The sequence below is a fragment of the Cyrtonyx montezumae genome, unplaced genomic scaffold (genome assembly GCF_038088225.1).
Source record: "Cyrtonyx montezumae isolate F1298 unplaced genomic scaffold, pur_monq_1.0 scaffold_3, whole genome shotgun sequence".
NCBI lineage: Eukaryota > Metazoa > Chordata > Aves > Galliformes > Odontophoridae > Cyrtonyx > Cyrtonyx montezumae.
In genome coordinates, this window is record NW_027072034.1 from 46,876,544 (window position 1) to 46,899,274 (window position 22,731).

General features: G+C 38.9%; 1 protein-coding gene across 6 annotated transcripts in view; it reads right to left on the reverse strand.

The window, feature by feature from the left end:
* Window positions 1–22,731, reverse strand: part of SMPX (small muscle protein X-linked) — a 39,751-nt gene that overhangs the window by 11,332 nt on the left and 5,688 nt on the right. For 3 of the 6 annotated variants that reach the window (XM_065741476.1, XM_065741475.1, XM_065741477.1), the window contains exons 3-4: window positions 20,649–20,738; window positions 17,055–17,205 (exon numbers count right to left, since the gene is read on the reverse strand). In XM_065741476.1, coding sequence (XP_065597548.1) covers window positions 17,068–17,205; window positions 20,649–20,738 — 228 coding nt within the window. In that variant the 3' untranslated portion in view covers window positions 17,055–17,067. Of the gene's footprint in view, window positions 1–6,272; window positions 6,425–7,117; window positions 10,583–14,727; window positions 14,840–17,054; window positions 17,206–20,648; window positions 20,739–22,731 lie in introns of those variants that run through there. The other 3 variants (XM_065741479.1, XM_065741478.1, XM_065741480.1) reach the window with 3 other exon arrangements.

Here is a 22,731-nt window from a genome sequence, read left to right on the forward strand (position 1 = left end):
ACGACACGTCTGAAGTGCCATCGGTCTTTGTTGCCTGATTATGTCTGTGGAGCTGATGTCTTTGTCCTTTTTCAAAAATGGTTGAGGAACTGTATGATAAAAACTACATATCAAAGCAATATGAAGTTGATAAATGACTCTTGTAAGTATCAATTAATCAGTTAATCAGGCTGAACACATAGCCTAATAGTGCTTATCTGTATCCAAACTTACGACATAGGTGCCGAATTTTCTTTCAGCTGTACTTCAGTTGTACAGTCAGGATGTTAATTTGTCTACACTAGTGAACTCATAAACATTCACCCACAGCTTCCATACTTCCTGACTTTTCAGCTCCTACCACACTTGCACCTCGTCTGAACATTTTTATTTCACTATTCTTCAGAATCCACACATCCTCCAGTGCTCTGCCATTCATATTTCATCACAAATACTTTCTGCCTCTCATGGAACTTTAATGTTTGAGGGAAAAGGTCTAAGCATTAGATGTTAACTCCTTAGACTTTCAAAGGCCATGTGTTTGAACCTTGGCAAGGCAGATTTTGTCTTTCATTTGTCACTGAAGAAAATTTGCATTTCCTGCTGTTTTTAGAAAGGTATGTTTTAAAAAAAGGTTTGGAAAATGAAGTCTGAGCATGTATGTCTTGAAGGTAATTGAATTTTAGTGCCACTTGCACATACATAATTTGAGATTAAAGCAATGTGTATTTATATCATGACTTTATGAACTTCAAATTCTGGGCAATCAAACTAGAAGCAAACAGCATCGTGGTATACTGCAAACACAAACTTTCTTCTTTCAGTGAAGTGAAAGAGGAAGATGACAAGAGAATTATTAAGTTGGATAATTATGGGAGAAAAAGCAGAGTTTGCTTGATTGATTGTTTGAGCGTTGGCATGGGCTGAAGCCGCTGAAGTTTGTTTAAAATGCAATGAGCTTTTATACCTTAGAATATGCCAAGCATCAAACTGGTCCAGTATTTTCTGATGGAACATTTCTCCACTGGGACAGGTTTATGCTTTGGAAGTGTAACTTTTTATGGAAACATCTTGCTTTCAGCAATTCTCCCAGTGCAACACGGAACATTGAGCATGACTGATCTGGGCAGTTTCTTATCAGCCCCCACACTGGCTGCCCGGCATCCTGCCCAGATGCTGCTGCAGCTCTTTGCAGAGGGCTTCTAAGGGCTGACATTTTCAGGCCTGTAAAACTCCCAACCTTAATTCCTGCTCAGCACTCTCACCATCAAGAACTTGCAGGAGACAGTCTTGCTGATCGGGGGGGAGTACTCTCTTTTTAACTTCTGTTGCGTGGTTTAACCCCAGCTGTTCTTGCACCCTTATAGTCTAGCTGAGGGCAGGGCCCAGCTTTGCAGAATAACATAAAACTGGCATTTCCAAACCGGCCCCACAGCCACCACCTCATCTAAGTCTCTTCTCTATTGATTTCCAGCTTCCATTCAGGTGTGTGATGTCAAATGTATGCATACTGCCCTTCAAGATTCATTCTGACAGTTCCAAATCCTAATAATTATACTGTATGTCCCACCTCCATCAGACTGTGAGACCAGATCATGAGAAGTCAAAAAAATATATAAAGAGAGAGGTTTTCTCAGCATTTCGTTTGCTTCTTGATGATTTGGCTGTGAGGGTTTGATTCACTTCATTTATTCTCTGCCATTGCAAAGGTCCCTATAAACATCCTACAACGAATGGGTCAGAAGCAAAGCCCTATTCAGATGCTAAACAATACTCACACATAATAAAAATGCCCTCTGCACTCTGGAGTGATTCACCGTGTACAATAAGACACAATTCATGAACACAACCACTCTGAGACGAAGGGAAGGATAAGGGAACAGGAACTCAGTTATATTGAGTGTAATAATTAGCAGTTTTAGAATACCAACTGCTTGGCTGCTGACACATAGCAAGGAGTATTATTTTTATGTAATAGGCCGAGCCATATCAGTATTTTGAAACTATTTAGCCAGTTAAAGATGCAAAATCTCTATGAGTCATGCAATTAATATTTTTGAGAAGCTCATGAGGTACCTGTCTGCATCTTACAGAGCTTGAACTGTTTTAGAAGTCTGCCCTCTAGTTGCCTGTAAGAGTTACTGGTCACAATGCAATATTTACATAACTATTTTGACTTTGATTAATCTCTCAGAAAAAAAATCCTTCTCTTTCCTTACAAAAAAGAATTAAAAAAAAATAAAATGGAATTAAATATAAAAAAAGACTAATACAGAAAATAGAATGAATGAAATGAAATGCAGTGAAATAAATAAAATACACTATCACTGTGTAAAGCCCCTAGATTCAGCATTAATACTTTGGGCAACATTACACGCTAGAATTATAACATAAGAAGCACTGGTAAAACCACAGTTTCAATCAAAAATGAGTGCTTTGAAAAACTGCCTCTGTTAATGACAAACCTAGTAAGCACAAGCAGAAAAATGGCTGTCAGAAAAGAGCCTTTCCGATTTTAGCACTTCTCATTGCTGAAGAAGCAGCAGGACATACTGCTCATGTGCACTATTGAGGAGGGGGTGGATATAACATTTTAGCTCATACAAATTTTCTAGAAAGAGAAAGAGGCATGGCAAGAGATGCCCAGGTGCCTTCATCAGTAAAGACAAAAAACTCACTGATGGTCAAAATTATTATTAATATTATTATTTAATTTATATTATTATTACTATATGGAACCAGCACAGTGCTCATAGCAAGCTGATGGGCCTACAGCCCCTGCCTCCCTTCAGGCTGAATGGTCATCCTGCCAACCAGGCCAGGCCACAAGGACAGGCTGGACATTAGGAAAAATTTCTTTTCATACAGTGGTGAGGCAGTGGCACAGGCTGCCCAGGGAGGTGGTGGGATCACCGTCCCTGGAGGTGTTTAAGGGTAGATGTGGCACTGAGGGACATGGTTAGCAGGCACAATATGATGGGTTGGTGGTTGGACTAGGTGATCCTAGTGGTCTTTTCTAACCTTCCTGATTCTAGGATTCTGCGACAGGTACAGAGATGCAGCCTTTGTTGCTGAGTTGCTTTGTGTCAGACACAGACCACATTAGCAGGCACCTCAACAAGATCCAAGTATATTTTAAAGGCTCAGCTATAGTATATGTCTCTGATGTAGTTTTGATTCTTTAAGGATTTATTAGGGATTTAGCTAGCTCTCAGACAGTTTAAAACCCCACAAGACACAACTCACTGCACCATGCTGCTCGTCAGCTAAAAGTGCCCTGTATCTACAGCTAAAGCTCATCCAGGGGCTCTTCCTGAGGTGTCAGGGAGGGCACTTTTCAATTGAGAGGCTGTTTCTAAGCCATACATTTGGTCACATCATTCATCTGTGATGGTGAATGAGGATGGGGAATGCAGGGTGACAGGGCTGGAGCAGGGCAAGCACTGCCACTCCTGAAGCAATATCCACCATGAAGTTCTCTCAGCTTGGTTTTGTTGCTATTAATGCATGAAGAGCAAGTTCATGCCCCTTCTTAGTGTCTCCTCTCCAAGAAAGGAAATATAAAGCTCAGCCTTCTTTATCTCTGGGCAGCAACATCTAATTTATTCATAATGAATTCTGCCTCTTCTGACACCTTACCCAAATGCAAATAGGCCTCATTTGACTATCTACTTACAGTTTCTAAAAATGCTGTTTGCTCCTTGTCATATGGCTTCTGCTCAACAGAATTCATTATGTGTGAGTGAGTGTTGTTCCATATAAATACAGTGCACATCTGATATGCCTACAGATAATATCACAGCACGACTGAACTGTGACTAATTCTGGTACTATTCATCCACTTGTTTTATTTCAATACACATAATAAAAAAGAGGGCCTGAGACAACAGTCATGTTCCTGCAAATATAGTTACAGAAGAGGTGGAAGTTGGCTGCAATATTTTCAAAATACTAAAATCTGGAAGTCTCTGTACACTTTGCAAATACTTTATTTTCTGAAATGCTTAGTGATAAACCTGAAGAACACAATTAGGAAGTAGAACATACAGAAGCATAAGGGTGTGTGGTAAGGAAGTGACTACTAGCTGTCAAAACCAGCATAGAGTCTTTCCCTAACCCACATTCTCTGCAGCTTCTTCTGAATACATTACATTCTTGTTCTAGATTTCACGGCCTCCTTGCCATGAAGAACAGAGATCTTAACAGGTCTTAACTTTGATATCCACCTTGGGCCTCTTCAGAGATGAATGAGCACAAAGGCAAGACATCATACTCACACTGCAGATATAACTTGGCATATAATTGACTGAATGACAAAACTGTGTATTCTGACATCTGGTCCATGCAGCATATGTCTAATTCCTTTCATCATCCTGTTTCTTTAAAGCTACTGAAGGTCACGTGATAATTGTCCCTTTTCTGGAAATATTGTTGGAGTAATATTTCATATGTACCCCAGGAGGGTGAGGGAGATGACCCTGCCCCTCTACTCTGCACTGGTGAGGCCTCACCTGGAGTACTGCATTCGGATGTGGAGTCCTCAGCACAGGAGAGACATGGACCTGTTGGAGTGAGTCCAGAGAAGGGACACAAAAGTGACCCAAGGGATGGAACACCTCTCCTTTGAGGACAGGTTGAGAGAGCTGGGGCTGCTCAGTGTGGAGAAGGCTCCAGGGAGACCTGAGAGTGGCCTTCCAGTATTTCAAAGGGGACTGTAAGAAAGAATGAGACAGACTCCTCAGCAGGGTCTGTGGTGCCAGGACAAGGGAAATGGTTTCAAACTAAAAGAGGAGAGATTTAGATTGGATGTAAGGAAGAAGTTGCTTATAATAAGTGAAGCACTGAAACAGGCTGCCCAGAGAAGTGGTTGATACCCTGTCCCTGGAGGCATTCAGAGTCAGGCTGGATGGAGCTCTGAGCACCATTATCTAGCTACAGGTGTCCCTGTTCACTGCAAGAGAGTTGGACTAGATGAACTTTAAGGGTCTCTTCCAACTCAAATGATTCCATGATTCCATGTTGTCTATACAAGCCTGTACTGTCAATACACATATTGATTTTTGCAGTCTATGACAGGCAAACATGTAGAAACGCCGTATTAGGATTTATTGGAAGTTACGTAGGAAAACCAAACTTTTCTATGTTCGTGTGTCATGTTACAAAATTGATTTTTGACTAAAAAAAAAAACAGCTTTATACTAATAAATAGAAAGACATGCTTCCAAGATCACTTCTTTTTTGTTTGTTTGCTTGTTTGTTTTGTTTTGTTTTGAATTTCTACATACACGACCTGCAGCTTCTGTGGAAAAGACTTCTTTTGCTCATTTAGCTCTACAGGCTTTTCTCCGCATTTAAATCAAACAGATCCTTTCAGAGTGCTCACACAGCTGTATCAGTTAGTATCCTGGATCTAATTGCAGAAAGACACAGAGGCTCATTCATTCTTAACAATAAACAATATGCAATTTACACATACAGATTCGGAGTGGCATTTTGAGAATCACTGGTGCTTAGAAATATCATTTAGTGGTAAACTTCCAAGTGCTAGGTTAATGGTTGGACTTGATGATCTTAAGATGTCTTTTCCAACCTAAATGATTCTATGATCCTTTGAATTAGGAGTACAGTTCCTACTGAGTGGCAATGCTCCTGAATGCTAGGGGCTAGATACTCCAGTGATTTAGATGTCCAAGGTAGAAAAGGGGCTTAGGTGTTTACCTCTGAAACTGTGATCCTCAAAACTGTGGTCCAACTACATTGTAGCATCAGGCTGTGCTCGCACTCATCTACAAACACCTGATTTTCAATAAACCTGCTGAGTACCATTGAGACACTCTGAATAGCACCCAGAAACTTGCTGGGTTTCCACAGAGACTCTCCTCTTCAGCAGCTGCCTAATTGCATCAGGATTTGTACAAAATGCAGCTGCAGCAGCCATCCTAGTTTCTTTTCAAGTACAGGATGAGGAAATTGCTACATGAAGTAGCCTTGAGACAAGGCACACAGAGGTCCTCAGGCTAAGGCACAGGGAAGTAGGTTTCTCTATTGCCAGCTGAACTCTGCGTTGTTTAGCTGCAGTTGGGCTCACTGTCTACAGATTAATTTTAATTCATTTCTGCAATAAGCCTTGCTTTAACTCAAAGTCTAGAAAAGGTTCCTTTGCCAAGGTAGTCTTCAGTCTCCAAGGAGGCAAGAAAAGTGGGCTTTAATCCTTTTGAGGAAAAGAAGGGATTGAAATACTTTATTCTTACATCCTGAGTGCATGTGATAATCACTGAGCCAATGGAGGAGGGGCCACCACGACACTCCTTCTCGTGTTTTCAAATGTCTTTTCTGTTTATTGTAAATAAAGTAGTCAGTTGCAAATCTGGAGCTGATGGCTCACAATGTATAGTGTGAGGAGAAATGGCTGCTGGCTGTCTGTACTCAAGACATTGATGAAGCCCTAGAGAAGAAGGCAAAATGATTATTTTCAATTATTTTTCTAACAGCTGTATCTAAACAGCTCTGGGGCATCTGCTTGTCCATGACACAGAAAGACTTTGAGACACCACAGTAACAAAACAAGGTGGTGCAGTGCATAGCTCTGCCACGGCTTCCAGAAACAGCTGCCTACATCATTCTGCCAAAAATGTGTCCAAACTCTGAGTTGTTAGGAAAATTCTAAATGCTGCTAAGGGACATCAAGGAAAGCTGCATGGGTTCATGACACACTAATGCCACTGCACATGATTTCCATACTAGAGGCTTGCTTTCACAGAATGGTTTAGTTGCCAAAATTCGCACTGCTGAGGACTTTCCATTGCTGAAGGACAATGATGCTTCAGCTCAAGGATGAGACTTTTAGGCTCATGTCAGATCAAGTTTCTCTGGGGCAAATTCTCCAGCCACCTTCACAGTGTGTATTAAGGTAAGGGATTTAAGAAGTTGGAGCTAGTTGGTCTACTTCTCATCCTGCCGCAGGGAAATAAATTTCTTTAATTTCAACCAAACTAAAAGTAACTCCTCATTTGGACACCTGTTCGTGTTATTCAGTGGCTGACAAGCAGCTGAGTTGTGGTATCTGCCCAGGGTCAGCCTCTTACTCACTACAAAAGTAAAGCAAAGCAAAACACATCTCCACTGAAGTTTCTACTGATATGCCAAAGACTGAGAAACATACACACACTCATCAGTGACTCAGGTGTTGACTACTAGTGTGTTTAACTAAGTTGACAGACTTGCTCAAGAAATAATTTTTCAAACATCTAATAGCAAATCCAAGACATGCATTTAAGCACAGAAGAAAAATAAGAAAAGCATATGCAGAGTAGAAGGAACTAAAATTCTATGTCTAATTCGATACTTCTTGCATTATGGGCTTAAAATTTAAAAAAAAATACATATCAGATATGTTCATCTGAATTTACTTTATTGTTAGCAAACTGGGCTGAAAAAAAAAGAATATGCCTCTTGACTTCAGAGAAAGAGCCTTTCTTAAGAATAACAGAGTAAAAGATTTTTTTTCCCAAATAAAAGCTTCCATTCAAACCCTGAAGAGATCAATTCAACTATTTTCAGACAAAACTACAAAATCAAGTAAAGCAAAGCTACAAAATCAAATCAAATGCATAAGATCCAAGTTCCTTACTTAAATGCTCTGTACAGCAGAGGTTACCCTCCATCCTGGTCTTTGACAGCAATCAGAAGGATGTTTCACATAAGAACAGTGTGATTTGCAAACTCAGAAACAACTGAAGTCTTGCTTTTCCTTCCACTCTACCTATTAAAGATCAAATATTTAGTTTCAAGTCTTCCTGTATGTATTTTCTTCCATTTCAATATGCACTTTGTGTTGGTTTCATACGTAAAGGCTGCATCTTCCAAAACCTTGAAATAACACCATCTAGCTACAGTCATCATATTCTTCCCCTAGAATGGGTGCAGTGGGTACGATGTTTTGATGTTTCTTCAGCAAAAGCAGTGTTGCCTACATGCTCTCTGCCTGTGTACACCTCTACTGCTGCTGCACCACTGTCAAGATACACTCATACAGCAGCTGACACGGGACAGTTAGCCTGGTTCTCCCTGGGCTCATTTGCAAGCAAACCGAGCAAGTGAGGCTATTGCCCACTTCTTCTGTAAGTGCATTCCCAATTGCAGCTATTGTTCACTCTGCAATTACATTACTGTGTCATGGAGTGCTCCGGAAGGCCAAGCAGGGGTAATAGCAATTCCTATACAAGGTTCACTCCAAGGCAGCAAACAGGAACAGAGACCCAGGAGAACTAGAAGGTGAAGGACTAGATTTATTTTTTAATCAATTGAATAACTGTATTGTTAAATTAAAAGCAACACTATGGCAATTTTGCCAAGTGGGGGCATGAGGTCTGAGCACCAAGGCAGAGGATTTTATTCTGCTTCTATTGAATACGTCTGTATATGGAGCTCAGCCATTTGTGGTCAGAAACAAAAAACAGACATAATAATTAAACCAGTAAATGGAGTGACATGAAAACCAGAGTTTATACTCATTCCCAAGCTTAAGTAAAGGTTAGTTCAACTGAGCTTCAAGTAGCAACAAGCAGCAGCAAATCAAATGTGAGAAATAAATATGACTCATAGGAAATGCTTATTTATGCTGTGTAGTTTGTTCTTCTAGTGCATGGAAATACATTCTACTTGAGACTGCTGCTGCAGATGAAATGGGAATTAGGAGGTTAAATATGAGGCAGATTGTGTCAGAAAAAAAAAAACAAACAAAATCACAACAGACATCTACAGAATAATATTTTCTCAATAGTGCTGTCCAATGGCCAATAGATGTTGGAACTGCTGTCATGGTGAGCTCTACCTGCATCCACCATCATATAATGCTATTTTTTCAAAGAAGGAATTTGCAACCAAATGTGGAATAGAGGTAGCTTTGGCACTAAAAAGCTACCTTGTCAAAACAAGGCACACAAGGAATAATTCAATGGCTGAAGCAAGCCCAATCTTAAGTACAGATAACGGCTCATGACACTTGTGGTTGGTCTGCTCCTAGATACAGATGACAAGGCTTACACAATATCAAGCCAAAATCCTGAATAAGATGACAAAATTCCAAAGCACGTTGATGTAGTAATATATGTGGTTCTTGAGCACAAGGCTGTGAAAACATAATTAGGTAGTCTCTTATCAAATGAAATGAATAAAAACTATAAAACAAAATGATGAGGCACTAAATTTAGAAGAAAATTCATTTGATTATCACATCAGAGACATGATACTTCAGATCATACTGTCAGCTAAATTGGCTACAATTTATGTAGTTTTGATAAAACCAGCTGAGCTGTTAATAATGTAGGAAGATGCACTTTATGTATTCAAAAGTGGTTAGCCTTTTTGCTCTGACAGAGGAACTTGAAAATCCTTGTGCTGAATACATTGTGAGCTGTGTAAGGCTAGTGACTAGAATTATTTGCTAGTTCAAGTTCCTGATGATGCCTGTCATCACAATGTCTGAGGGTTCCACATACTCCAAAAGCTGTCAGGAGAGTTTCCAGCTACAAAGAAATAGAACTGCCTTCACCTCATTTATAACTCTTTTATAGTATTTGGTACCATCTCTTTCCTGCTGTCCAAATGGTTTATAATGCCTATAGCTCCTATAGCTAGCTCTGTGTGGTCTCCTCCATGGTTGCCTCAGTGTAGGCTACATTTTAGTCACAGGAAGTCCTCCAGAATCTGTTTTAGGGATTTCTGACATCCTGTTTGGAGGTTTCCAGGAGGAATGCATTCCAGTGGTACTTTTTTTTTTTTTTAATGTGCAATTCATTCATAGTACCTCTTACTACATATAGTACCTCTTACTATGTACATAACAAGAAAAAGCCTATGGACTGTATCCCATCTTCACGTTTCACTGACTGCTCATATCTGATACCTTCAGGAGGCTCCCTGCCTTCAAAAGCTTTGTTTGAGAAGTGTGGACCCAACAATAGTGTCCAACCGATGAACTCACTGAAAAGTTTATGTCTTAGAAAATCTGTCAAAAGCATCACTGGTGGAAGCTCAGGGGATTTTCTATTAAAGAATCTGACAACGAAAGTTCAGAGCTAACTAATCAACAGAGTGATTACAGGAAAGCAGGTACTAATAGTAGACACTTATTTAAAAAAAAGTACTTTAAGATTGCTAAGCAAATAAATAGGTCACTCTGAATGTAATGCCTCCTATTTATTTCCATGGAAACTACAACAGATAAAAAGAGTACAATAACACTATTTGATGGAGCAAATTCTCAGCTACAAAAAGCTTATTTTTCAACACAGTCACTACCCATATCCAATTCATATGGATGACTTAGAGACACTCTTCATTTTGTAGTATGATAGCTGTGCATGGCCATCCAGAACATGGTTTGCCTTCCCTTCACATTGCTGTCCCCACTGCTGAAACACACTGTCTGCTGCCTCACTGTGGTCACATCCACTGTCTGGTCTCCACAAACATTCAGCAAGTGCCAATGAATGTCAGTGTGTGCCATTTCTTCCACATGGAGGACTTCAGTGACACATCTGTGCTTCATACAAACTTCCATGTCAGGTACCATTTTGTCAGACTGCTCCTCTGCTGCTATCTGTTGCATGGCAAGAAAATGTAATGGGATATTGGTGAGAAGGTTCAACCTCTGCTTCCATACCACCAACATTTGCCTTTGGTATAGTGGGCTAACATAACAAAATAGGAGGTATTACTTTCAGAGCAGCTCACTGGTGCCTTTCTCCCATTCTGAAGACTGTTTGCTCTCATCTGTGAAAGGAGAAGATATCTGTGGCATCACCTTGCTAGCATGAGAAGGGTATTCTCAGTTCAAAGTCATTAATGGGTCAGTGTGAGAGACTTAATGAAGAAATTTCTTCTGTACATTACCTGAGGCCTCTTGACCTCTGCATGTCTGCAGACTCTCTGAGGGAGACCTGCACACAGCAATGGCAGAGTCGTAAATAACATGGTCATGTTCTAAAAATTAATAGAGACTTCCTGCCACACTCAAACCCATGGGAAAAATGAGAGCTCTTTGAATTACTACTTTGTGCTTGTCTCTTTCAGTAATAAAAGCACTCTGCTTGAAGACACAGCTTGGTACTGAAATGTTTTGCATATTTAATACTTGGAAAAAAAATACAAGTATCCATTCTAGTAGCTTCCTTTGGAGCAAAATGTTTTCCCATTTTACAGTGTTTGCTTTGAAGTTGTTAGCTTTCAAAACTACAAAACACAATAATTTTCCGTGTAACAACTTCGTATGGAAGCATTTGTTGTTCTTTAGAACACATCATGTTCTTTGCTCAGTAAAATTAGTCTACAAATGCAGACCTCTAAGCTTTCCTAGGCATTTAGAAAGCAGAATCTCTCCAGCCCAGTTTTCCTGCTTGCTTCTACCATTAAACAAGTGAATGTGAAGGCAACCTCTCCTTGATTTGCAAAGGCCTGAGGAATTACATCCTGGGGCCTGCAAGATTTCAGCAGTGGTAGAGAAGAGACTTAGTTTCCAATTGACAGCTAAAGGGATGAACTCAATTTTTACTTTAAAACCCAGAAACACTGGGAGACAAAACATGAGTAACTTTTTTTTTTTTTGCTCACAGAGATAACAATTACATGGTTCCTCTGAAACTAAATTGTTTCCTGAGGATCCCAGTTTTCTCCTTTAAAAGAAGTTTCTACCTCTTCTATTTTAACATTTGAAAGGATGGCAAAAGTAGACTTGTAGTGATCCAATCACGTACTTTCGGTCTACTGAGCATAGAAATAAGACACAATCACTGAAAATCGTTTCAGAACAGTGACATAAATAGAGGTATATAACTGCTGTTCAGTAGATATGTGTCTTAAAAGCAGTATACAGCATAAAACTGTAATTAACATCCATAGTACTCAGTGGGAAAAATTATAATGTGCATTTTTAGCTCAGAGTAATCGACTTTTTTTTTTGTAAATAATTAATAGCAACACCAAGGAAAGTCTTTTAAGTATAGATATAAGAACTCTATCCTCTAAGGGACTTCTGCTTCTTTCCCTTCCTCTTTCTTTCTTCTCCAAGTGATGCCAATCTCCGAAGCTGCTCTGCTGATGACAGTCCTCAATTTTTGTGAGGCAGGATTCTCAATGTGGAGGTAATGTTGGAAGGAATGCAAAATCTAAGCTGCCCTCAGAAGCTCTTGCTAGCTGCTTGGTCCCTGAGAACCCACTTACTTCTGTAACCTGACAACAGAACTAGCGCTCACTTGGCGGTTAAATCCACTCTGCCCAGGAGAGTTCCAGACAAGGGATAATCTGCGAGTACCACCTGTGTTTCTCACACCTTGAACAAGACAGGCACCCTGTTAGTAACAGCCAAGATATGGCTTAGCAACCTTGTCTGACCAAACTCTGAGTAAGTATGTGATTAGGATTGCAACGACAGCTTTCTCTGAACATGTCCAGAAAGCAATGCCAGCAATATTGTCTGCATGTCCATGACAAAGAATAATTATTTTTTTTGTAACTTCAAGGCAGTAAATTTCCCTTTTTGCCTTTTCAGAAGTTTCTTCAGTAGCTGTATGAAAGTCTACTTCAAGAGGAAAGACTGGACCACAGTAGATAACGGCTTAGGCCCTTTGAAACTACAACCCAGTGTTCAGATTCCATAGGCCTTCAAGGTACTCTTATAAGTGCTTGTTACACAAACACCTACATTTGAGGACTCAAAACACAGAGGAATACAGAATGTAGGAAGAACCCAAATATTTTATATTCTATGTCTTCAATTAATGTGTGCTATATTCAGTAGAAATGACAATTGGTGCTGTCCTGTACTCATTTGCAATCACCATGCTAGTTACCATATGAGATATCTCAATCAGTAACAAATCACAACCATAGCATGCTCCACTTATCACAAATTAAATGCTTCATAGTATGGCTTACTCAATAGGACTTATACTTTGCTGATTAGTGTATGCTATTATGTTGCTATTTTATTCTGTGTATGTTTCATTCTTGTGCATGTAAAAATGGGCACGTGGAAAAGGAGCAGCAAAAAAAAATTGTGGATGGAGTTAAGGAAAGTGAATCATACGTGTATAATAAAACTAGTTGCATCAAACATCATCTACAGTTCTATGGAAAAAAAATCATTATAACAAAGCAGAGTGTGCTAATGGGCTATTTATAGGTGATAGACCAGCAGCAAAAGATGACTACAGGAATATCTTAACTGATAAGCACTCTATGACCTTCTCTGGATCCAGCTCTATGACATCTTATTAATTATATCCCTCCCACAAACTGTTAAGACTCACAGCTATAATTTTAGTCTCTCTATTATTTCCTAGTTTGGTGAAAGAGTAAAACCAAAGATGTTTAACTGAAGCTACTCTGAAGTACAAATTATGCAGGAGTGAATTTGTAAACAACTGACCAACCTACTGTACTTAATTTCTTTATTTTTGTTGGTGAGTTTCCAGTATAAAACTGAGCAAGGCAACATGGATCCAATTTAAACATAATTGACCGTACTGACTTGCCATTCAGTGAAACTATGCATTGGCAAGTGGCAATATTGCAAGGAAATGTTAGAAATAATTGCTGTAGTTATAAAACCTCTAATATTTTTGAAATATTTCTATTTATTTTCGATACTTTTATGATATTATATTATAGAATCACAGTATAATGGAAATTATCTAGAGAATTCAAAGTTATTACACCAGTTTCAAGGGTTATCTACAGAGTACCATGAGAAACATAAAAATAGTAACAAAAGGAAATCCCTCAACTGTGAATATCTGAAGAGTTTATTGTACTAATGTGAGAGATAATTCATTTCCAAACTATGAAAACCAAACAGTGCAGCCATTTATCAGTATGCACTCTGAACAGACATATTCTCTTGACTAGTCAGTGCACCATTCTTTAGAGAGCATCACATCCAGAGGATGGTCAATAACGTCTTCTTGGACATGAAGCAAAGTACCAGGCAGATGTGAAATGTGAACTTCTCGCAAATAAAGATAAGTCTTCACTAGCTTGGAATGGTCAGCCATAAAACAATTCAGTGACTATCTCACATTTTATATGAGGTTTCAGGTCATGCCTAAAATGACTGAACATATGAATACCCTACATGGGGGATTATCCTTAGATTTAGTACCTTTCCAGGCCACTGAATCTGCAAGAAGTTTTGCATTTCAATGCTGTATATAATTCACACACACGCTTAGTTCAGCACTGCAGTCAAGACTGAACTCCTGATCTCCAGTGGGTGGTATGCCTGAAAGTCTTCTAGAAGTTAACTTTTCAGAAGTGACTTTACTATCCAAACTCAAGGCTTTACTATCCAAACTCTAGACAGTAGTATTTCTCATGTTAGTCAGATAAATATGTAAACGCAGAACATATTTAGCATCACTGCAGTAGTATATGGAACAGCTAAAACCAGCCATTTATCTCCTGGGAGAGATACCTCTAATCAATTGCTTCCCCTTGCAAGGGTAATTAGTTAATGGCTGAACATGTGTAACTTCTGATCACCTCCCTCTCCCAGCAGGACTGTGTCGCTTCACACAGCCATTCCCTCTTACAGTCCTCCTGTACTTCAGGGGCCCCTCCACCCTTTGCTCCTTTCAGCCCTCCCCACAAGCGATGTGATCATCTCATCTCTGTCAACATCAGAACCTGGTAATCAGTGCAACATCAGAAGAAGGATGGAGACAGAAATGACTTCACAGCTTTCATGATGCCTTTTACTTTACTGACCTTCCTGCAGAAATCTTTTCTTTATAGGGAATGTCTGCACGATCTGATTGTTTCTTTCAGATGCTCCGTAAGCTAATAATATCAGTTTTAAATACTGAAAATAGCAATCATCCGAGACAAAACATGGAGTTAAATTTCTATCTAAATATCTCTGACAGAAAAAAAAATCTTTTAAGCCTCTCATTAAAAATTCCTATTTCTCTGGGCACTCCTTTAGTGTGATGACTACAATGTTAACATTTTACAAAATGTTATTTTTCCTTTTCCCAAGTTTCCCAAAGAGAAAGGCTGTTATTTCTTTTAAAATAACAGGCACATTATGACACAGCAGGGTATTAGCAAGAAAAAACTGAACACGTTTTCCTTCTAAATGGCATATTTATGCTGTACGTAAAAAAATAAATTAATGCTGCTGAGTGTGTTGAGACAATTCACACAGATTATATGCCATTTCCTTTAAGATTGCTGGACCATAGCACTTCTGTGTTCACAGAATCTTTTTGCATTGCGTTTTAGGGTTTTTTTGTTGGGTTTTTTTTGTTGTTCTTTAATGTTTCTGCGCAGTAAATTCCAGACAATGTTCTTTTACTCTGCTTAGTTCTTCTGTTTCTCTTTGTGATAAAAAGAACTTGTGTCAATAGGCACAGCTGCAATTCAGATGACTACTATCTGATACAAGTATCTTACTGTCGTCAATTATTTTTGATTGAATCTGCTCTAGAAAGCTGAACATTTGTTTTAATTGCCTGATATATCTTTATTGACTAAGGCTTTAAAAAAAAATCAGATGATAATTTCATGGATGGAAACAATTACCCTTTTTTTGTGACTCAGAATGTAGAACAGAGGTTTATTGGCTTTGTTTGAAATCAGCCACAAATAATTCTGAAATCTGTGTTAAAGCTCAAGGTTGGGATAATCACAAACATGAATACAAGCTGGGCATTAAGTGGAAGAGCAACACTGCAAAGAAGGACTTAGGGGTACAGGTGGACAAAACGTTCAACATGAACTGGCAATGCATGCCTGAAGCCCAAAAAGCAAACTGTGTCAATAGAAGTACAGCCAGCAGAGCAAGGAAGGTGATTCTTCCCCTCTACTCCACTGTCATGAGACTCCATCTGCAGTACTATGTTCAGACCTGGGGACTGCATCCACAAATATGATCAGAGGACTGGAGTACCTCTTCTGTGAAGACATGCTGAGGGGTTGGGGATTACTCAGCCTATAGTAGAGAAGGCCCAGGTACACCTTTAGGTAGTTTCCAGTACTTAAACAAGGCCTATGGGAAAAGATGAGGAGGGACTCTTCATCAGGGATAGGACAAGGTGTGATGGCTTTAAACTAAAACAGAGTTGATTTAGATTAAATGCAAAGAGGTAATTATTTACTCAGAGGATATTGAGGCACTGGAGCAAGTTACCCAGAGAAGCTGCGGATTCCCCATCCTTCAAAGTGATCTGGACCAGGTTGGATAGGGCTTTGGGCCATCTGGTGTAGTGAAAAGTAGGGCATCCTGTTCATGGCAGAGGGGCTGGAACTGAATGATCTTTCAGGTCTCTTCAAAACCAAGCCATTCTATGATTCTTTGATTTTATTCTATGATTCTAGAGTGATGAATGTAGCCTTTTTTAAAAACTAAGATGAATTATGAGCTGCAGTGCGGACCACAGATTAGTGCCTCAATCCATAGGTATCTGGTGCTGCCTACAGTATCTGAGAGTCCCTCTTTGGTCTCCAGCTACCAGTCCTGAGAAGCAAAGATTTCCTTCAGGTCCCACATCATATTGCTGAGCAACACACAGACATGCTGCATGTCTTTGGGTGCCATAAGTGGTATTGTGTGCATTTGTGTGATAAAATGACTGGAGGCTCTAGTACATCAGCTTTGAATTACAGAAATAAAACCATATCCAATCTATAGTGTTCTAAAGGAACTTTTAAAAAATATTTTCCTACTTGTCCATCATTTTAACATATTTATTTGTAGTTAGATATACAAGTCTTGCACTTAGTAAAATTAGAACCTCTGCTCATGAAACAAGGCTTTAAAATAATCCTAATAGCAACACACACTTTGTTAGGCAGGTTGAAACACATCACGTATCATCCGATGCAGTCATCTGCATGCTGCACATATGAAATAAAGAACTATTTGACCTCTTCTTCTACAAACTATATTTTGTCTTTGAAATATGGGGTGTGATTCCACGATCTTTGAAATAATTGGAAAGCCATATTTTGTCATAAAAATGTTTCTAGATCACCCTGCTTTTCCAAGAGCCATGGAAAAAACTGCTCTTACTCACCTGTTTCTTCCAACTACTGCTCAGCTTTGGGGACAAATTTCAGCTCACTCTTTATGTTCTGAATCTCTGATAGGTTGACAGCAGGACCTGGAAGTTTCCTAGCTCCTGGAAGAATCTTCTTGTCTTTCTCCTCCTCTGTAGCAGGAACACTCTGCACAAAAGGATATCAGTGACCTTGCTGCTGTAACAGAATGCTCTTGAGCATAAGCACAGATCAATTATTTGAGAAACAGTAAAGGATGGTGTTATATTAAATGCAATCACAGTGGAAACACTGCCAGGGAAGGAGGGCAGAAAGAGGTGGATTATTCTGTTTGTTGTTGTATTGAATTGTCTAAATATATTTTGAAAAAAAGAATAGAAGATGGTCAGTGCAGAGGAATGTGGATTTTTCTGTAAATGGACAAGAATTTACACCATCAGCTTGTTAGAATAAAAGTAACAGAGTGTTAAAAGCAACTGCAGATCTTTCATTTTGGGGGGGGGTGGGAAGGGGAGGTGGGGGCGGGAACGCTAAGGAATCATTTTTATCACACATTGTTTTACAGTTTCATTGTTGCTGGCCAGCTGGATAGGAGAAACATCACACATTTTCCCACATTTGGAACTCAGCTATGCTAGTAAGCTATTCCCAAAAGCAATGTCCAAGCTCAGCTTAAGTTGATGTTTAATTTTTCTTAAGATCAGAAGGATTTTTTGCTACTTTATGTTTGCAATGGGATCATGCCTTATGGCTATTTTGCTGACATTGTGAAAATACAGGCTAAATAGCAGCACTTACATAATAGCAAACGTCTCAGCTAGCTTCCTGATGGACCACAGTATTTCACCCCTTGGTACCTCCTCCATTGTACTATTGCTCCTAAATGAGGTAGAGCATGTGTTTTAGACAATTTCTATTCTATACTGAACAGTTTTTTGAAGGTGTAGTTTTCCAGTAGGGAGTTGAAGGCTTTTCCAGATTGTTCTGTATTTTGTAGACTTGACATATAGACCAAATCAGGTAGGATCAGAGGTGAATATTTTACTGCAAATAACTTCAAAATTAAATTATTTTTTCTTTTTAAATTACTCTGTGAATGCCCTTTTGGGATAGGCTTTTTGGAGTTTGGACATAATTCAATATTTAGATTTATTAGTCTGTAATCAGTCAACTCCTAACCTTTGATTTCATTTTTAAAATTTCAAAGTTATCTGTTAATTATTATTGGCCAGTAAAATCTCCTTTTGACTACATACCAATAAGTAATCAGAATTTTAAATATCAAGTACCAAACAAAGAATTTAAGAAAACCAAGTTTCTTTTTATCTGGTCTTCTATTTTGCTTTCTTTTTTTCTGTGCTCCTTAGAGATGACCATATAAAAGAAAACTGAAGCAATCTGTTGCTTGGCTTAGTAGATTTCTATTATCTTCTCCCATTTTTTAGCTAATATGACATAGTTAATACAAACTAACATTTTTTATTTTGGTCATTTAAGATCCCAGTCCAGCCTCAGACACCATATAAACTGCTTAATAACTTGCTTCTGGTCTAATATCTGGGAACAACACTCAGCAGGAGAATAACTGAATTGACCCAGAAATTGTTTGGAGTGATACAGAAAATTGTATCAGTTAAAGCTGTCATGAGCTTGTTTTGCTTCCTTTCACAGTTTTACTGGAGGGCTTGCTAATCTGAAAAGATTTAAAAAAACAACCTAACTAATAACTAACCCTAAAATCCTGGAAATCCCACAGTTCTTACTAGTACATAGAGGATACCATGCTAAAATGACTGGTTCAAGTCATCTGCAAAACTAGTCCTTCTTTTAGTACAAATAGTGCACACTCCAAAGTGATTTAGATGTATGACACAAGTTAACAAATATATGCATGGGAATGTTATGAGTAAAGTTATTTTCTGAACTTCCCACCTCCCAGTTCTTTTGCATGTTAATAAGGTCTTTCCTTTGACCTTCAAAAATATGCATTTCCTTTGGACTATACCAACACTTTGAGTAAGAGCCGTACTTCTCTCCTTTACAAGGCTTAAAAATGCAGTGAAAAATGTTAAGGGCTATTAGCAAGATACATATTTGTCTAAGGCTGTTTTAAAGACTCATGAGCTATACTGAGTGCAAAGCTTAACCAGGTGAGAATGCAGAAAGACAAGTCCACTGGTAGCATTTTTATTCTATTTCTACGACAAGAGCTATTTCTGTAGTCTTTACTCCTATTTGTTTGGTTGAATATAAAACCAGGACCAAGAACTTTCACTCCATAATGACCAAGCAAATCTAATTTTCAGCACTTGTCAATTATTTTATCTCTCAAATACTACCATAATTCACTCATATCACATTAGTTTCTGCTTAAAAACATGCATTCCCTCACCAGTTTGTTTACTGCAGAGAGAATGTGTTTTTATTTCCTTCCAGTAAACATTATGTGCTTAACGTCACTTTCTCTGTTTTGTATTCTTTTGTTTTAAATCTTCTTAAAAAGAGTTAAATCAGGCTGAATTTGATGTCTTCAGAATAACTTTCTGTAAACAGAGCAATATTTATATCAAATATAATACACTGAAATAAACTTGTCTCATTTAGACTGAAAAGGAATTAGGTATTCCTTAACCAAAATTTCCTACTGCATGTGCCTGTACCTAGTCAAAAGAAGCTGAGGATCTATCCAAAGCCAACCTGGCTGTTGGATGGCAAAGATTCTCTCTAACCATAGCATCTCTGCCCCACTCAGTGTGCAGCACTGAGTCCTGCCTGAGCTGGTCTGGCTGCATGGGTCAATCTGAGCCCTGCTGAACATGGCTCCAAGAATCATCATCAGCTCTGGAATGGAAGGACCAGTTCTGAGATGGGTATTTCTCTTATTTGGAGCATCTCTATTTCTCCACAGTTGGTTTTAGTTGTTTAAATGTTCATGGTAAATCAGATGCTTCAATAACCTCTAGAAATATGATATCCAGGATCCTCAATGACTAAGGTATAAATTTCACTTTCTATTATAAATTCAGTGTTAAATACTTCTTGTAAATTACAGGTGTCAAAACGCAGAATCCAGTCTGACAGGGAGTATTTTCTTCCATCTGTGGATAAATGGGTTCACAGTTTCTGATTTTAATTTGAAAACATTAAGTCTTTACACTCAGTTTTTACTTGCTGATAAATAATCCACAAATGCCAGGTTTGAACTCCCATCTGATACTGTTAAGCTGTAATAATAAAGTACACCATGGGGCAGCAGGTAGTAATGGACCTTTTCAAAGCTTTGCTATAACTTTACCTGCTGTATTCCATCAGCTCCAGCCTAGATAAATACTGTTCATGAACTCCTGACAGAAGATATCATCCTGTTGTTGAAGTAATGCTGCACACCCTCTAAATACTTTGAGTTCCTATAGATAGATCAGCTGAAAAAACTGCATTTTTACCAAGTGCTTCATAGGTGGTCAGTTACTACCATGAGTCATTGCTGTATATTAGCTGTGCTACCTATGATTGGTAGCTAGTGCTATAAGATTGATTTAAATGCTTTCTTACATCAATGTCTGGGACTCCCTTGAAAAAAAATTATATCAAAAAGCCCTACTTTTTCTTACCTCCTCCACTTCTTCAGGTGTTACTTCTTTTCTTTTATGAGGATGCCCTGCACCAGGTCTAAATGCTCCCATTGGGATGTTAATATTAGCCTGTCACGAGGAAATTATAATGTTTAGAATAATGTCTGATATATAGACACAGTTGGTTAGTGGCAAAACTCTAAAGGAGTACAGACATAATTGTGCAGACATTTGTAACAACTCCTCCATGGGAAAGAGGAACACTTGCATATCTGTTTTAAAGATGGAAAGTGAAAAAACAAAGCTACCTGGACCAGGGAAGGAGGAGCCTCACAGGGGCCCACTTCTTGACTCAGCCTGATCCAGGCCAAACACAGGACAGAGCCTTAGCCCCTGGCTTCAACAGCCTTCCTCCAAATGGTACCTGTATGACTGAAGCAATCTGATGTTTCATCTGTGAGGTAAGCCAGCAGCCATAATAATTATGCAGCTTGAAATAGATTTTTAAAAATAAAGACTCTTGGAAGGACAAATTAGGGAAAAATGGCTAAAATATATCTGTCCTTATGTGACCCAGACTAGATCATTTTAAAAGTCAAATGGTGTGATCACTTAAATGCACAAATTAAACCTAATGTTATCTCATGATCTCAGAAAAGAAGCTGCTCGCAGGAAAGTCATCAAAATATCATTCCCACTTCAAAAACCAGTGGGTGAATTGGTAATTCCACTGAGCTGAAGCAGAGAACCTTCAAACAGTGAGCTGCTTTATTGTCATTTACCATTTGACTGATTTGTACAAAATGAGGATGAACAATCCCATCCTTCTGCTCAAATCATGGTCCTGCAGAAAGAGCCCAAGGTTGGATAACCACAGGAACACAGCCCACAAATGTTCTGGCTATAATCCATTATCTGATGCATTAATAATCCAACTGACACGAAGTAAGCAGCTTTCACTTCTTTCATTTTTTGGCACTTTTATTTATGTAAGTTGCTGATTGCTTTTTGGTGGGGCTTGCAAACATCTGTAGAGCCATGTATCTTATAGACAAATAGGTATTAATTTCACCTGCTTTTTCACTGGGCATTAGTTTAGATATTGTAAAACCTTTTGTCTGCACTCATTGAGTTCCCAGGAGACAGGGCATTTTCAGCCTCACAGTACTTAACCCATTATTTCATTTAGGAGTGGAAAAAAACAGCTTTGCTATTTTTAATTTTAAGCATCTCCCCAGACAGTCTCTGGTACCTCCAGACAGATGCTTTTTTTGGAGTAGAAAAACAGCTTGTACTACTTCAGTGTGTGTAGCCACACAGGTTTGCAAAACTGAATCACCAGAGCTATTCCCAGGATGGATCTCTCCTCCTCATTTTGTTTGGGCATCTATTCTTCTTGGAGTCAACACAAGAAGACATCAGCCTCCTGCAGCCACCCAGGGCTGAGCACAAAACTGTAAATCCTTGAATTTCCTCCCATGAAGGACAGATCAGATCAACTGTGACTAAAAATGGTTCAGGAAACAAAGATGAACCAATAAGTGCCAGACTCCTAATCAAATTAAAGAATCAAATTCTTTGGTCTGCTTCAGCATTTTCAGAGTGATCTGTGTCACACTACAGTGGTTTGAACCATTTTACCTGCAATAAGTGCAATTGCTACAGAGTTTAGACAAGATGTATGCAGACATTAAATACATGGTAAAATGAAGAGTCTTCAAGACATGGTATAACATTGTCTGGGCTTGATAGCACACCACACTATAATACATGATAAATTAAAATATTTATAGTATAGAAAGAATGTATGGCTAATTTCCCAGTAGCTCCTGACCAGAGCTGCCAGAATCCTGCCATAAATCTCTTCTTAACCCAAGCCTGTTCCATTCTTAAGGATAAGCAGCCATGTAAAGTGTGAGCAGTGGGCTGAATCCTGCATTCCAGTGTAGCTCTGCAAGGTCTGTGTTGTGTTGCAGTCAGCACAGGTGTATAACTGCACTTTTAAAAATCCTCCTCAGGGGTTTTGCTACCTGGCTGCTGGCTGCTGGGATGGAGACACTAGTCTTGGGGACCCCTTCCTTGTCCATCCCAATCCAGTGAACTGCTAAATAGAACATTTTTC